Genomic DNA, 14,850 nt, shown 5'->3' with positions numbered 1-14,850 from the left:
GCGGGGGCCGCAGCTTGGCTGGGAGGTGCGGTGGAGGGTCTGGGCTTGGGGCTCGGGGCTCGGAGCCGGCAGGACTCGCATCCCGGCGGTTTCGGCTGGGAGAGGGGAGGGGCGAGGGGAGGTTTCCATCCAAGAGTGCGCATCAGAACTTTTCCTTTTTTTTTTTTCCCCTTAAAAGCAAAAGCTATAATTTATAGGCCTTTTCGATTCGCGGAGTGTTCTCTATTTGAACTCGACGTTCAAACTCCGCCAGAGGGGGAGGGAGGAGCGGGAGTTGGAGAAGAGACGGCTGGGGAGGCCTTGCGTGGCGGCGGGTCCCGGGACGCCCCCGCCCCGGCCGACTCCTGACCACGCTGTGCTCCAGGGTCGCAGAACGCGCGCCCCTCTTTTGACTCAAAAGCACAAATCTGTCCCCCTCACATCCCGGTTCCTTCGAGGAATGATCCTGCGGCCTCCCCGCCCTCCCCCACCCTTAAAGGGCCAGCGGGGATCTAACTTCCCATTGCTAGTGGAGGGAGGGGCGAGGGGGCCCTGAGCCTTGAGAGGAAGCACAGATTCCGGGCGAGCGCGGCGGGGACCCGGGATTGAGGGGGGAAAGTTCTCGATGCTGGGGGGACAGGGCGGGAACCCCAGCCTGGTTTCTCCTCCGCACTCCCCGTATTCCCACCTCCCTCTTCTCAGCCTCTCTCTCCTCCAGACTTTTGCCTTTGAAGTGAGGAGGTAAAAAAGAGGAAGACGGTGTACTACATGATTTTTTTTTTAAATTATCAAATTGCGCCTGTAAAGAGAAGCCCCTGGAATGGGGATTTTTATCTGCTCGCATTTGTAAAACTGGTATTTTAGACTTTGTATAAAGAAGCGCCGTTGACCAAGTGTATCTATTTAAATATCGACGCTATTTTCAGATGAAACTTCATTGACGGGACATGTCTGTTACCGAGTGGAAGGTCACTCCGGGACACGTGTCTTTACCTGGCTGCCGCCTTCCCTCCCTCCCTTCCTCCCTTCGCCCTCATCTCCCTCCCTCGGGGCTGACTTTGCCCCTTCCCTCCGACCTTTCCCGGCTAGCGTCGTTCTGCCCCACCGTCCCTCTGTCCTGCCGTCTGTCGCTCTGTCCTGCCGTCTGTCCGTGGCCATTCGCGCGTCTCTTTTACTCTCTTTTGCGACGCTGACCTGGGGGTGGGTGGGCAGGGCCGGGGCCGCGTGGCTGGGAGTCTGCAACCGCGCGGGGTGTGTGCGTGTTGGGTTTATTTAATTCTAAGATTTGTACAAATCTCGACTCGAGCTCCGCCTCAGCTCGAGTGAAGGTTGGCACCTATCTTCCGCGGTTGTGAATGTCTGTATCCAATACCGCTTTTTACGTGTTTAAATATATACTTTGTAAATAGAGACGTGTCTCGGATTTTATTCCTTTTTTCTGGCCCTCGAGAAGAGGGAACAGGCGCCTCGCGGGGGAGAGGATCCTTCCCTCCTCGCTCATTACCCATCCCACCCCCCTCTCTCGCCCTGTCGGCCCTGGACGATTCCGTTTCCAGTAGGCCCTTCCCCAACTGAGGGGATACCAAACCCGGCGGTGGAGAGGGGTCGGCTTGGGAGGGAGCGGGATGTGACCCTTCTTAGCCTTCTAAGGGGGATGGTCCTGGCTTTCCTCACCTACGGACTGCACTTCTCTGCGGCCTGGGCAGAACTCGGGGATCTCCGGAGGATGGGCCCGACCTCTGGGTTCCCTTTTCTTCTGGCAGGACTCCCGCAGCGCACCCCACCCCCAGGCCTGAGGTCCTGGTCCCTGACGCCCGGCGCCTCTGTGCCGCGCTCCCCCGGCTTCCCCGCCAGCTCACCAGTGCTGCCTGGGGACCCGCCCCCCAGACCCACCTAGCCTCGCCAGCGCTCCCCGAAATGCAGCGCCTCGCGCCTATTGATTGAGGAATTGAGTTCGCGGGTATTGCTAGGCAACTGGCTGCTCCGAGCTGGCGCAGAGCGCGCTGATGTGATTAGTGAACCCGGAGCTGCCGCGGCGCAGCCCCGCGCCCCCGCCCCCGCCAACCCCCACTGCCTCTCAGTCCCCGGTCTTCTGGGGGGGGCAACACCCCCATCGCTGGGCGAGGAACGGTCTGGGGTGGAGCAGAGCACAGGGTGGGGTGGGGGTTTCTCAGATTTTCCTGGCCGAAGACTCTGCAGCAATGGGGCGGGGTCGTGAAGCCGGCACAGAAGAGCCGCCCTTGGGACCCCAAAGAGGCCACCACATTGAGCTCACTTCCACCCCCATAGCCCTAGCAGACGTCGCCCCGCGGAGAAGCGCGGATCTAGGCGTACTTGGCAGAGCCCGAAGGGAGGCGTGTGGGCACGCGTAGGCTGGCGCATCTCCTGCTCTTGTCCATCGAATCGGTGACCCCACGTTTGGCGGAGCTCTCCCCGCCTCCTTTCTCTAGTCTGTGGCCTGTGTGAGGACCCGGGAGGGAGGGCGCGGCCACGAGCCTGGGCTTGGGGCAGTGGGTCACCCTTCGGACGTGAGGGACTGGGCCGGCGGGCAGAGCCCGTGGGCGGGGAGTGGAGTGGCTTGGTGAGGGTCGCGGCGGGCGGCCAGCCCCAAAGCCGTGGCCCCGCTGCTCCACCAAGACTCCCTCCCGCGTTGGGCAGCAGAGTGGGCTCGTGCTTTGGGAGATAGGGAGATGGAGTGGCCCAGTTTCCCCAGTTGTCTGGCCACCACCAGCCTCGGCTTTGATCTGGTGCTTTTTCCGCGACTTTCCGTTGCCTGGGCAGATTCTCTGGGAAAAAGACCAGGTGTGGAGGCCTGGGCCTGTGGTGCTGCCTCCGGCTGGGGCATTCCTTTGCCTCCGGAGGGCAGGGCCGCCTCGTGGGGCCGCCGCCAGCGCGGAGCCTGGTCCAGCACACACACTGGTTGAACTGGAATCTTTATGGCTCTTCGGAGAGCGTCGGGTTGGATTTTTTTTTTTTTTTGGTCCCTTTGATGCTTAACAGTACAGATGCTAGTCGAGGCCCCGTGCTGTGTGCGGGAGACCCAATGGCGAACAGGCCTGCCCCCGCACTTTGGGGGCTCGTATTCTGATTTCCTCTTCTCGCCCCAAAGTCCCCTGGGACCAGAGGGACTGGCCTTCGGTCCAGCTGGAGTTCGAGTTGGAGCGTCTCAGGGCTTGCTCGGCTCTACCTCCAGCCTTGGGAGCCTGGACACGGAGAAAGAGGCTGTGGCCTGGGGCCGGGGCTTTCTTCGTGAGACTTTGGAAACGGAGGCTTCTGGGGGCATCTCAGAGCGGTCGGGTTGCGAGTCGTGCAATTCGGTTCCCCTTAGCAGCTCGGAGCCCGGGGTGGGGAATGTTCCCCGCGCGTCCAGAGAGCCCTCGGCCCGATCTTCGCGGGTCGCGCGCGCCCTCTAGAGGCGATGGCCTCAGCCCCGCTCCCTGGCGCCCACCCCCTCCCCGGCGGCGGTGTCCTTCTGGGTCCCAAAAGGAGAAGGGAACGCCTCATCTCCCCTACCCAAAAGTACTCTAGAGTGGGCCACCGCGGGCTCCCCCTCTGCGCCCTCCCTTCGGCCAGGCCCTCCAGCCACAAAGGTAGGGAAGAAGGAGGTGTCCAGCCCGCCGGATCCACCAGGCGCCCTCGGGCTGGACCGGCAGGCGCGGGGCTGAGCCCCCGGGATGCCGCGGGCCAGGTCGGGCCCCTTGGCAGCCCAGCCCATTCTTCTGGGAAGGCGGTGGATTAGGCGATCAGATCAGCAGCGCAGAAACTAACAAAGGCCAGTGTGGGTCAGGGCCCCCCCTCGTGCACGTCTGGCCGGCGCTCTGTACAAGCGGACTCGGGCCCGCCACCGGGAAGGGCGCGGGCTCTTACTCCCTCTAGCCCGCTCTTTCCTGGCCATCCCCAACCCCTTTCTGCTGCTCTCAAAGGCGGAGGGCAGGACAGCTAGGGTCCTCCCTGCCCACCTCCTCCAAAAGAAAGCCCCTCCAGCCACCGAAGGCACAACAAAAGAAAACATGCCAGCAGCCTTCCCTGCAAGAATCTGATTTCAAATTCGCAGGGCTTTTCTGGAGCCGGGCAGAGCTGGGGGGGGGGGGGTGCATTGCTGTTTGTATCGGGAATCTCCTCCCGAACTAAAACATTCAGGACTTCGCCCCAACTAGCCTTTCAACCAGTGGTGGCCAAAGTCCAGGCCCAACTTCTCTCTTTACTTCAAAGGGAGCTTCATTCTCCCCGGAGGCTGAAATTTATGAATAAATTCATGCTGAGGGTAATGCAAACCTTAAAGGACCAGGGAAGGTTATATAATAAGCAAATCATCTATTATGAGCCATGGGTTAGGAGTCGCAGTAGCACCACCGATTCAGTTTCTTGTGCTTCATGGCAACTCCCCTGGAATTTTATTGCTGTGTCCTTTAATAAAAGTGTTACCACATGTGGTGGATTCAAGGGGTTGAGCAGCTTTCCAACACAGTAGCATTGGATACTGGGGGTGTGTGTGTGGAAATTTTGTTTTAACCTAAAGTGTTAGTTTCTGGGAGATGTCTCAGAGTGAGTTTATAATGTATTGCAGCATCCCTGGCCTCTACCCACTAGACGCCAGTAGCAACAACACTCACCCCTGCCGCGGAGTTGTGACAACCAAAATTGTCTCCAGGCATTGCCAAATGTCCCCTTTGGTGCCAAACTGTCCTCCCTGGGAAATGCTGGTGTAGGGACTCATAATCAACCCCGCTTCTTTGCTTAGAAGAACTTTTTTTTTTTCTTTCTTTCCACCCCAGGAAAGTGGCTGAGCCTTTCCCAAAGCCTTTAATTTTCTCACCCCATGATTCAGTTCAAGTCCAGATAACTATTTTGCCTCAAGAAAGGGAAAGTGAAGAGACTGTTGTTTCCAGGTATAACTCATGACATACACCAGGCTGAAAAGTTAAGAATTTATTGATATACTAAGAGTTAACAAAAAGTTATGACAAAAATCCTCTGACACCTTTGCTAATGACTCTCCTTGCAAAATAAATTAACATCAGTCTAAAAAGATCTGCAAACTATTCCTAGTGTTAGTTCTCCAAAAATACTAGAAAATCCACAGAATCTTTAGATGCACTTGAGCAAAAATCTGGTCCTCTAGGCACTACCTCTCCCCTCCTCCCACCCCTTTCCCCCAAACCATTGTGGGTTTCCTGGGGGAAGCATTTCCTTTAACTGGTTGGTCCTGATTGAATATGGGGGCTGGGCTGCTGTGCTGTTTCAACAAAGATCTTAAGTTTCCCAGGGCAATAACATATTCACTTTTGTTCTCTTTTAAAAAAGCAAACAAACAGCCATACTTTAAAGTAATTAGAAGTGGCATACATGAATAATTTGGCTTTTTTTTTTTTAAATTAAAAAACACAAATCAAGCCAGTGATTGGCAATGGTCCAAAGCTCTGGTCCTCCCCCCCTACTTTTCCCCTAATAAAACCTCTAGGCCCAGAGCTCTCTTAAGTCAGGTCAGAATCTTGAGTGTAACCAAAAACAAGGAACACTCTTTTTGGTACCAAAAAATATATATAAAAATATGCCAAATCATCTAAAGAAGAAGATAGACTGGCCACTTCTTCCTATCCGTTACGAAAGCAAACAGAAAAACAGGATTAAAACACCCATTCAATATACACTGTGATGCAGTTCGCATAAGAAACCCTGCAGGATAAACAAGTCAGATGTGTGACCAATGCCTAGCCACACACACACACACACAGCAGCAAAAAAAGTACTACTTTATTGGTAAACATGACGACCAACTCTGAACATCTGTCCAACTCTTCAGCGAAGGCTGTCACGCCTGCACATGTGTGTACACACACAAACATGAACCTCTTGGAGTTGCAAACACCAAGAAAGACACACAACACAGCAAGAAGGCAAAGTGGCTGGGAGTAAGGTGTTTGCAGATTCAAACTTTGGGATTGAAGTAGCTGGCAAACAGAAAGGCACCTAATCAGGGTTTGGAGACCTGGCTGCTGGGGCTGTCAGATCAGCCCAGAGCAAGGTCACCCTGAGGGCTTGCAGGGGAGAGCTGCTACTGGCCTGGCTCTGCAGCCTCTAAGGCAGCAAAACTTGGAGGTTATGAGCTCCTTTGAGGGGGAGGCAGCCCAGGAGAGCCCCTTTAGTCTCACCCAGGGACATCTGGGGACAAGGAGGGGAGGTTGGTGCCAGGGGCCCAGGGTGCTGGCACCCCTTCCTTCCAGATTGTGCAGTGTACTGGCATCTCGCCATCCCCTGCTGGGGCAGTGGAGGGGGCATTCTCCCCCTTTACTGCCCACTTTCCAGTTTCAGCCTGGCTGTCCAGGACGCCCAGTCCTCAGGTTTGCCAAGGTGGGCACCATTCCTGCTGCAGCCAGCATGGCTATCACATACAAGAGTCGGAAGCTGCATTTGGATGCCCCTCAGTGAGGTCCTGGATGTGGATCTGTCCCCAAAGGCACACTGTTGAAATCAATTTGGCCACACAAAAGCCATCTCTTCCTATTTGGCGTGGAGGGTGAGGGACTGAGGGGACTGGAGTTCTGGCAGGCCCACCCTCAGAAACCAGAGCCCACCGTGTCCACTGCACTCAGGGCTATGGGGACAACAGAAGATCCCACACCTCCTGGCGGATGTTAACCGATAATTGAAGCAGAAATAAAGTTCCCTGCACTCCCACTTTTCTTTTTGGCATCGAAGACCAGTGACCCCACTCACTGATGTACCTCTCTGCCCCAAATCAGTAATGGCAATTCTGTTGCTGGTTGGAATTGCCAAGACAGCTGCCGGACTCAGCCATCTCGGGGGAGGCAGTCGGGCTGGCAGCTCCGGCCTTTCCAAAGGCCAGATGGGTCACTCAGATTTTGTCCCATTTTCCAAATGGTACAGGGATACAGCTTCTCAGCTGGGTAAGAGAACATGGAACCCCCAGAAGTGGGGAGGGATTGTCAGGGGAAGGTAGGTGGGAACCGTGGGAAGCACCTGCACGGCAGCTGGAAGCCAGCGGATGTCGGGAGGGGAGACCTACTTCCAGCAACTGCCCACCTCCCAGTGGATCTGGGGCAGTTTGTGGGGCCATGATTAGGACAAAGGCAGTCCTTGAGGCTGGCAGAAAGGAGGGCAGCAGCAGGACCCCCTTCTCCTTCTGTCCCCCAAAATCGGAGGTTCAGGCGTAACAGCTCTGGGACCAGCCCCCTCCCTGCCCATGCTGGCCTCTGAGTCGACATTTGGGGGCTGCTGTTGTTAATGTGAATCAGGGTTAGATGGCACCAACACCAACCTCTTCAGGGTTCCTGATCCAACTGCCACACCTGTCCTCTTACATTAAGGCCACAGCCCTCATCTGTCCCGGGTGGGGGCAGGGACAGGGAGGTGGGCAGTCCCCTCACCCTCGCCAGCTCAGGCATTGCTGAGGGGGGAGTTCCGACCAGAAAGGCCCCTTTCCTGCTCCCCCCACCCTTCCACACACTGAGCAGAGTCTTCCCTGGAGCAGCTCCCCAGACCTTACCTCCCCCCAGCCCTAAGTACACCTTCTATTCCAGCCGCTGGGCAGGAACAGCCAAGCTGGGCCAGGAGAAGCCCCCCCCTCTAACACCTGTGCCCTGGGGAAGTGGGAGGCAAGGTGACCACCGTTGTCATCACAGGCCACGGACGCAGTTCAAACAGCGAACATGGTTGGGCTCAAGAAACACAGGATGCTCTTGAGAAATATTTCGCTGAGCCACAGGCGGCCACCTAGACTTCCTGAGGCAAATGGAGAGCAAAGCGAAGGCCCAGAGGTAGGAACAAGGGCGAGGCCGGGTGGCAAGGCATCACGGAGCCTCCCCTGCCAAAGTCGCAGGCAGGGCTGGGTCCAGGGGAGTTCCCATCCAAGCCTGCCCTTGAAGGAGGCCACCGGCCCCTGGAGAGGGTTTGGGATGCGGGCCATGTATCAAAGCAAAGCCAGAGGCCAGAGAGGGGCAGGTGAGACCCAGGCAGCCAGGGGGTGTCAGTAATGTCTCAGGTTGAAGAAGCCCACGCTGGTGGGAGACTCCTTCACCGTGACTGTGATGAGGTTGGCGGTGACGTCGGTGACGAAGACGTGCTCTATGAGGCTGCGGGTGGGCTTCCAGTCCTGGCTGGTTTGGACGGACACTGACAGGTTCTGTCCGGCACTGGGCAGGGAGGCCGAGTCAGGGTCCGAGTCGGAGCTGCTGTTCTCTTCGCCGGTGCTCATCTCAGACAGTGTAGCCGTCTTCCGCGCCTCTCCCGGAGTCGGGTGGCCCTCCTGCCCTGGGGCCAGGCTGCCCTTGACAAAGTCCCTCTTGCCGGCAGGGGTGGGCAGGGCTGCTGCCCTGGAGGCCAGCTTCTCACTCTTGCTGCCGTCGGTGGGCAGGCCAGCCCCACTCACCGCAGTGAGGCCACCCCCGGCACCCTTCCCAGTGGCTGGGTGGGTGGCAGGGTTACCCTTGGTGGTTGTGGCATGGCGGGCGACCATGCCCAGCCCTGGTGTGCCGTTCTTGACACTCTGTAAGTCCAAGACCTGGAGGCTCAGCTCCTGGGTGGGTGCAGGCTGGGGGCCCAGGCACCCGGCAGGGACCTTGTTGCCACTGTGGACGTGTGGAGGCCCTCCTGTGCCCCCCACTTTCTGCTCCAGAGCACCACTGGGGGCCTTTGGGACTTTGCTTCCCGGGGGGCTTATCCCCAGCTCCCCCTTCTGCGTCCTCACCTTCAGGTCCAGCCCTAGGCTGCACTTGCTGGCAGTTGGGGCCCTGAGAGCCAGTCTGCCCGCGGCCTGGGCCGGGCTCTGGCTCATCCGGTTCATGTAGTGCACGATGGAGCTCTGCCAGCTGATACCACCCCGGCTGGGGCTGCCGGCCATGCCCTTCATCAGGCTGGCCAAGTTCTCCGGGGTGGCCATGGTGCTGGGGCCACTGCAAGCCTCCTTGGCATGGGCCTTCAGGGCTGCCAGGCCTGCCACGGGGGCACTGAGCGGGGGGGGCAGCTTGCCGGCCGGTGCCCCTAGGTCCTTCCGGGCCGTCTTCAGCACCTTGGCCAGGCTGACGGGCCTCCGGGCCGCCTTCTGCTCTGGGGGCAGGGGCTTGCGGCCCCGCTTCTTCCGGATGGGATCCTTCAGTTCGGGCTTGGCTACCAGGATCTGGGCCTTCTTCTGAGGCACTGGGTGAGTCTCACGGCCCCGGGGGCCCCTCTTGGCGTCTAAGTCGCTGTCATCCTCTTCATCTGAGGAAGAAGAGGAGGACGTGGAGGAAGAGGAGGAACTGCTGGATTTGGATTTAGAGGGGGCGTCGGGTTCCTGCAACGACAAAGGGGAAGGTGTCACTTCTACAGCCTGGTCTCCAGGGGCATCAGACACCTTGGAGCCAGCCCCTCCTGTGGCTTCCAGACCAGAGAGGCAGCCAGGAGGGAGCGATCTCACTGTTTGGTTCCAGAAAGGATTGAAGAGGTCCTTACGAGGTTCCAAGAAATGCAGTTAAAAGCGAAAGAGAACGAAGAAAAATAGGTGGTTCACAAAGTGAAGCCAGAACGATGGAGGGAAACGCTCACATGCTGACAATGGACGCCGAGCTTTCCAGGGACGCACGGGGAGCTCCTGGCCCTCGGCAGACACCTGGAAAAGGGAAATTCAGAGCAGCATGATTCACATGTCTCAGAAGGGAAGGGTGGAGTGAAGCAGTGTGTGTGAGAGCTCGGTAACCTAAAGCAACTGGACATCTTGCTTCCATCTCCCCATTTCCAAAGCTGACCCCTTCAGAATCTTCCAGCACATAGGAAAACAAACCACTGCCCTCCTCATCCTCTGGGTGTCATCCCAAACACTAATTAAGCACACCGTACTGTTTCTCAGGTCCCTGTGTAAGAAGTGTGCTTTAGGTAGACAGAGCCAACACCTGCTCCCGGCCACAAAGCTTGCCTGCCCCGAACTGGGGATGATGGAATCAAACCCAGGGAGTCTGGGGCCTCCTTGCCTGGCTGGCCCCCCGCCTTGCTGATGTTTCTCAACGTACACGCCCCACATTCTCCTGCAGTAAAGTTGACTCCTCCAGCCCCACTATCCTGCTCAAAAGGAACATTTTGAAGACAAAACCAGGCCAGCGTACCCTAGCCAATAAGACTCACGGCAGGATTCTCAGCCTCCTGGAAGGGCGGTTTTGTAAGAAGTGACTGAGCTCCTGGCCAGTGCGTGGGTTCAGGCCCTGAGGGCAGTGCCTTCGAGAGAGAAATCAAAGACACGTCTAAGACTGAGGCCGGGACCCCTTCCCCATCCTGCCTCTGAGCTACTGGAAGGAGGGGCCGTGCCATGGAGCCCAGGTGTGTGCGCCCCTCTTAGCTGCGCCTACCTGGCAAACCTATGAGCACCTACTGTGTACATGCTTCCTGTTTTTTGTTCCCTGTAAGCCACTGGAGGTGAGAAAGTAGCAGAGTGCACGTCGCAGGACCAGGAAACCAGCTTGGGGGGCTTAACCATTGCAGGGCCCTCCCCAGAGAGACAGGGCAGGAGGTGGAGAGCTGAGGTTTGCTGTTGCCCCCTGCTGGCAGAGGCTCACAGCGGCAGCCTAGAGAGAGGCAGAGCCAAGGTCTTCTGAGCAAGGGAAAGACTTATGTGGAGGTGCCAGCTGGCCTCCTTCCCCAAAGCCCGCAACCCTCCCGCCACTGCCTTCCACTCAGCCGGTCGAGAGCCACTGCTGGGAGGGAAGCAGGGACCCACCTTGAGCTTGGAGTGCCGGCTGCAGGGGGACATCACCGTGTGCTTCCTCGGCCTGCCCCTGGGCCGCTTGCCTCTCTTCCGGTTCTGCACCTCCTTGTCGTGTTCCCTGAAGACAATCAGCAATCAGAGTCACAGACTTTCCTTCTGCCACCCTGGAACCCCGTGGTTTCAAACACCCCCAGGTAGCTTATCACCAGTTTCCCTGCAAAAACATATCCTGTTAATTAACACATCCAAGGCAGAGGTCCAGACCCCCCTCTTTGCCTTAGGGGTCAGTATTATTTTTACCTCCATCTATTCCATTTACATTTGGGTAAAGACAAGGCACGAAATTCAAGTAAAGCTGGGAAAGGAACAGTTCCCAGTTTTCTCCGAATCCTCGTAAAACCCTGTGTGAATCCTGGCCACTTTCTGCAGGGAGACGGTATTGTGGAAATTCTACAATACCACAACTAGAAGGAGGCTTTGTAGTCACGTGGTCCAACCCCCTCACTCCAAGTAAGAGAGTCCAGAGGTAGGGAGGTGAGGACCATTGCCCCCCATTCTCAGTCTTCTAATGCCTGCACAAAATCTCACGGTCGTCAAGAGCACTGGGGTAACCAAGGGCTCCTGTTCCCCACACGGTCTACCCAGAGCCAGTGCCCCTGGCTCACATTTCTTTTCCGGTTTCCTTTTTCTAAGCCCTTTCTGTTCCTAGACTCTGCTCTAGATGGAAGTACTGGTGACGCCTGATTCCGAGGTGGCCGGGGCTCAGGGCTCAAGGCAGGACACCGTTAACCAGCTCCGTGACTTGGGGTCAGGGAGCCAAGAAAGTCGCCTCCACCCACCACCCCCAAAAGCCTCTATTCCAGGCTACCCCCGGGGAAGAGGCTCTATCTGGAGTAGTTTCCCGGTAATCAAAATGGGCAAACATCATCTCATTGAGGCCTGTAAGGTGATCTCTTAAAGAAGCCAATTAGTACAACGAGACAGAGCTCATACTCAAAGCAGCCCCAACCTGTCTCCTAAAAGAACAGGAGCACTCATGGGTCTCCGCTGACACATTAACCTGTACCCGTGAGCTCTGAACCTGAGACTTCCCCTTACAGTCAAAGGCCACATCCCCACACCAAGCAAATCACCACCAGTTCCTAGTTCCCAGGGGGATCTCTGGGCTGGACAGGAAGGCAGAGCACCCACTTTCCCAGTTTTCTCTCCCCCGTGATGTAAACCAGACCACCGGTGCCATGGTTCTTTTTAACTGCTGCATCTATCTCTCTGGGATTTGCTAACCTCAGTTCCTGTCTGCTGTGCTGTAAGTAAAAGTGACATTAAGGACACACACTCTCTCGACGGTCAGGACACTGTCTTACAGAGAAAAGTACCAGCTTCCACCCTCTGCGACTTACAGGAGCTGAGTTATGGAGTAAATAGCAGACGGTGAGCTTGCTGATAAACTTCTTCAAAGGTACTGAGGCAAGCATATGCTCGATGTATTTTCCCTCACCCCCCACCAAAATCTATCTCTATTTTTCCCCATTGCCATGGCCCTTCTGAGAAGACCCAAAATATCCTGCTATAGTGACAAAAAAGTGGACACAGCTTGAGCTACCAGAGAACAGCTGGCCGGATCGACCCCATCTGGGAAAGCTTTTGAGCACCTAATTTATCAGCCTCTATCAACAGGGCAATCCCCACACCTTGCCCCCACCAGCCTGCTCTGGAATAGCACTCCCTGGAACCTTATGCCATCACATGCTCCTCACCACCCTTTCCCCTGAGTATCTCAAAGAGGTCTCTCTTAACCCAAGTCTCCTACCTAAAAATAGATATGACATCTAGAATTACAGAAGTAAATTCAGCCCCTGAGACTGGTAAAGGGGCCCCCGTGGTGCTCACTTGGCGCTAGCTGTTTTGCAGCACAGAGAAAAATAAATGTGTTGTTCTTGGTCAGACACACCACAGTAGGCATAACTTTCTGCTGTGTGTCCCAGTTCCCTCCCTGAGCCTTCTCTTGCTCAATGGCACCCACGAGGACTGGGAGGCCAGGTCTGCAATTTTTAGGGCAAACCTGCCGTCCTTGTTTTTATCAGTGCTGTTTGCAAACTAGTCAACAGAAAAGGCCAAGAAGAGAAGCCAGAACTTTTCACGAAGGAACCAAGAAGGTTCATTTTGGCAAGTCTGGCTGTCACAAAGACCAAAAGCAGCACTTACTCAGTGACTCCCAAGGTCTGGGCACAGTGCTGGCCAGCCGAGGGAAGGTGGGAAGAGGACTCATCTGGGACCTCAAACCACAGCCCAAGCCTGGGACTCCTGGAGCGCCATCACTGCCCTGTATGACTGTGTGACAGGCCAGGGTCCCCCCAACAGTCTCCCCCTCCCACAGGTCTGTTAACTTTCTCACTTCTTCTGGAAAGCCAAGAGCAGCCTCGGGTCCAGGATATTTTCCTCTGGCTCCCAGCTGTTGTGTCTAGAAAAGCAAAGAACAGGGCATCTTAAAGCACTAGGCACTGACCAGACACTTCAGAAACAAGCCCAAGTGGGGTTGCCCCATTGCTCTCTGATCCCTGTTGGCAGCCAGGGCACCGGGGTGTTGGGGAGAGTCCCGAAAGGTCTCACCCACGCCCAGGACGAGCTCCTGGACACCGAACTCTTGAAGCCAACACCGTGTCCTCAAACTCAAAGGGAAACCACCACCTCAACCCCCAATTAACACTCGGCCTCAGGAGGACTCTACAGCCTCCCTCTGGAGGAAAACAAATCCCAATAAAATGGAAAGTTGCAGAGAGGGAAGACCCCAAACCCTGGTCCGGAGCCAGGGAGGGAAGGGAAGGCTCCTTCAGGATGCAGGGAGGAGGAGGCCTAGGGGCACAGAAACGCAGCCCAAAGATGTTGCTGGCGCCCAGGCCTACGCGGGCCAGGAACCCGGAGAGTTAAGCAAAGAAAGAAAAGTGGGGTCCGGGAAGAAAGGGGAACTGGGTCTGCGCGATTGTCTGTAAATAGAGCCCCTTCCGGGATACCAAGTCCCCTCCCTTGCATTAAAAGAAAAAAAAAAAAAAAAAAAAAAAAAGGAGCCCTACATCCATGAATAGAAAGCTCAGGTTACAGCGGGGAAAATACGGACTAGAGGAGGGGGGCTCGCGTCCCGCGGGGAGGGCTGAGGCGGGCGGGGGCGCATGCAACAAATGGGCGCGGGAGGAACACGCGGCGCCGGAGGGGCGCGGGCCAGGCGCGGGGAGAGGCGGCCGGGGCGCCGGGAGCGGAGCTGGGCGGGCTGGAAGGGGAGGCCGCCCAGCCCTGCGACCCGCGGGCTTGTAAACAAAGGGCACCCCGCGCAGGCTGGGTGCCCCCTCCCGCCAAGCCCGAGGAGCCCGCGGAGCCCCCGCAAACTTCCCGCCCGGCGCGCGGACGCCCCCCGACGGCGCGGCCGAGGAACCCCACGCCGCCCCCCCTTCACACCGAGATGGCGCGGGCGGGAAGGGGGGCGCCGCATTGTTGGGGACTCACTTGGAGGACCAGCCACGCCACTTGACCAGGTACTCCAGCTTGCCCTGCAGGGAGAGAAGAGGCGCGTGAGCCGGGGTGGGCGGGCGCGGGTGGGCACGGGCCGGGCCGCACGCACCTTGCGGAGCCGCTTGCTCAGGATGCACTCGGCGGCGAAGACCTGCTCGCCCACGCTGCTCAGCTCCTCCATGCTGCCCCGCCCAGACCGCGGCACCCGCCGCACCCCGCACAGCCACCGCCGCCGCGCGCCCTGCCGGCCGCACACAAAGCACCGCCCCCGCCCCGTTCAGGCCCGCCCCGCGCACGCGCAACGCCTTCGCGCCCCGCGCGCCCCAGCCCGCCACCAGCCCGTGCGGGCCGCCCTGTTCCGGCATGGACCAATGAGCGCTAGGGGGCGGTGCCAGGGGGCGGTGCGCGCATTGTTCACGGCGGGATCAGCTTCGCGCCCCGGGCGGGGGTCCGGCGCGCCTGGTCTGGGTGGGTTGGGGCCGCGGGCAGCGCGCGTGGGTCAACCGAGCGCGGGCGGGTCCCTCGCGGGGAAGAAGGAGGCGCCTTGCCTCTTAGGACCTGACGATCAACAGTCGAGTCCCGCTTGGTCTCCGGGGTGCGCCTGGCCTCCTCCGAACTTCGTTTTCCGGGCAAAAAGCCATTGTTCTGCCCCGAAGGGGGGGGAAGTTGGGACG

At 57.8% G+C, this 14,850-nt stretch overlaps 1 protein-coding gene across 2 annotated transcripts; it reads right to left on the bottom strand.

Moving 5' to 3' along the window:
- Positions 1 to 5,451: 5,451 nt before the first annotated feature.
- On the bottom strand, positions 5,452 to 14,413 carry CBX2 (chromobox 2). 2 transcript variants are annotated; one of them, XM_068530373.1, is made up of 6 exons: positions 14,286 to 14,413; positions 14,171 to 14,214; positions 13,068 to 13,133; positions 10,685 to 10,790; positions 10,096 to 10,185; positions 5,452 to 9,271 (listed from the first exon to the last, which is right to left on the bottom strand). In XM_068530373.1, exons 1-6 carry the CDS (start codon positions 14,355 to 14,357, stop codon positions 7,967 to 7,969), a joined length of 1,683 nt encoding a protein of 560 aa, XP_068386474.1. In that variant the 5' UTR covers positions 14,358 to 14,413; the 3' UTR covers positions 5,452 to 7,966. The 2 variants fall into 2 exon arrangements, with proteins under 2 accessions (XP_068386474.1, XP_068386475.1); XM_068530374.1 differs by lacking the exon at positions 10,096 to 10,185.
- Between the last annotated feature and the right edge of the window lie 437 nt (positions 14,414 to 14,850).

This window comes from Eschrichtius robustus, chromosome 20, assembly GCF_028021215.1.
Source record: "Eschrichtius robustus isolate mEscRob2 chromosome 20, mEscRob2.pri, whole genome shotgun sequence".
NCBI lineage: Eukaryota > Metazoa > Chordata > Mammalia > Artiodactyla > Eschrichtiidae > Eschrichtius > Eschrichtius robustus.
Note: the sequence above shows the minus strand (reverse complement) of the source record. Positions and strands in the feature narration are given on the sequence as shown.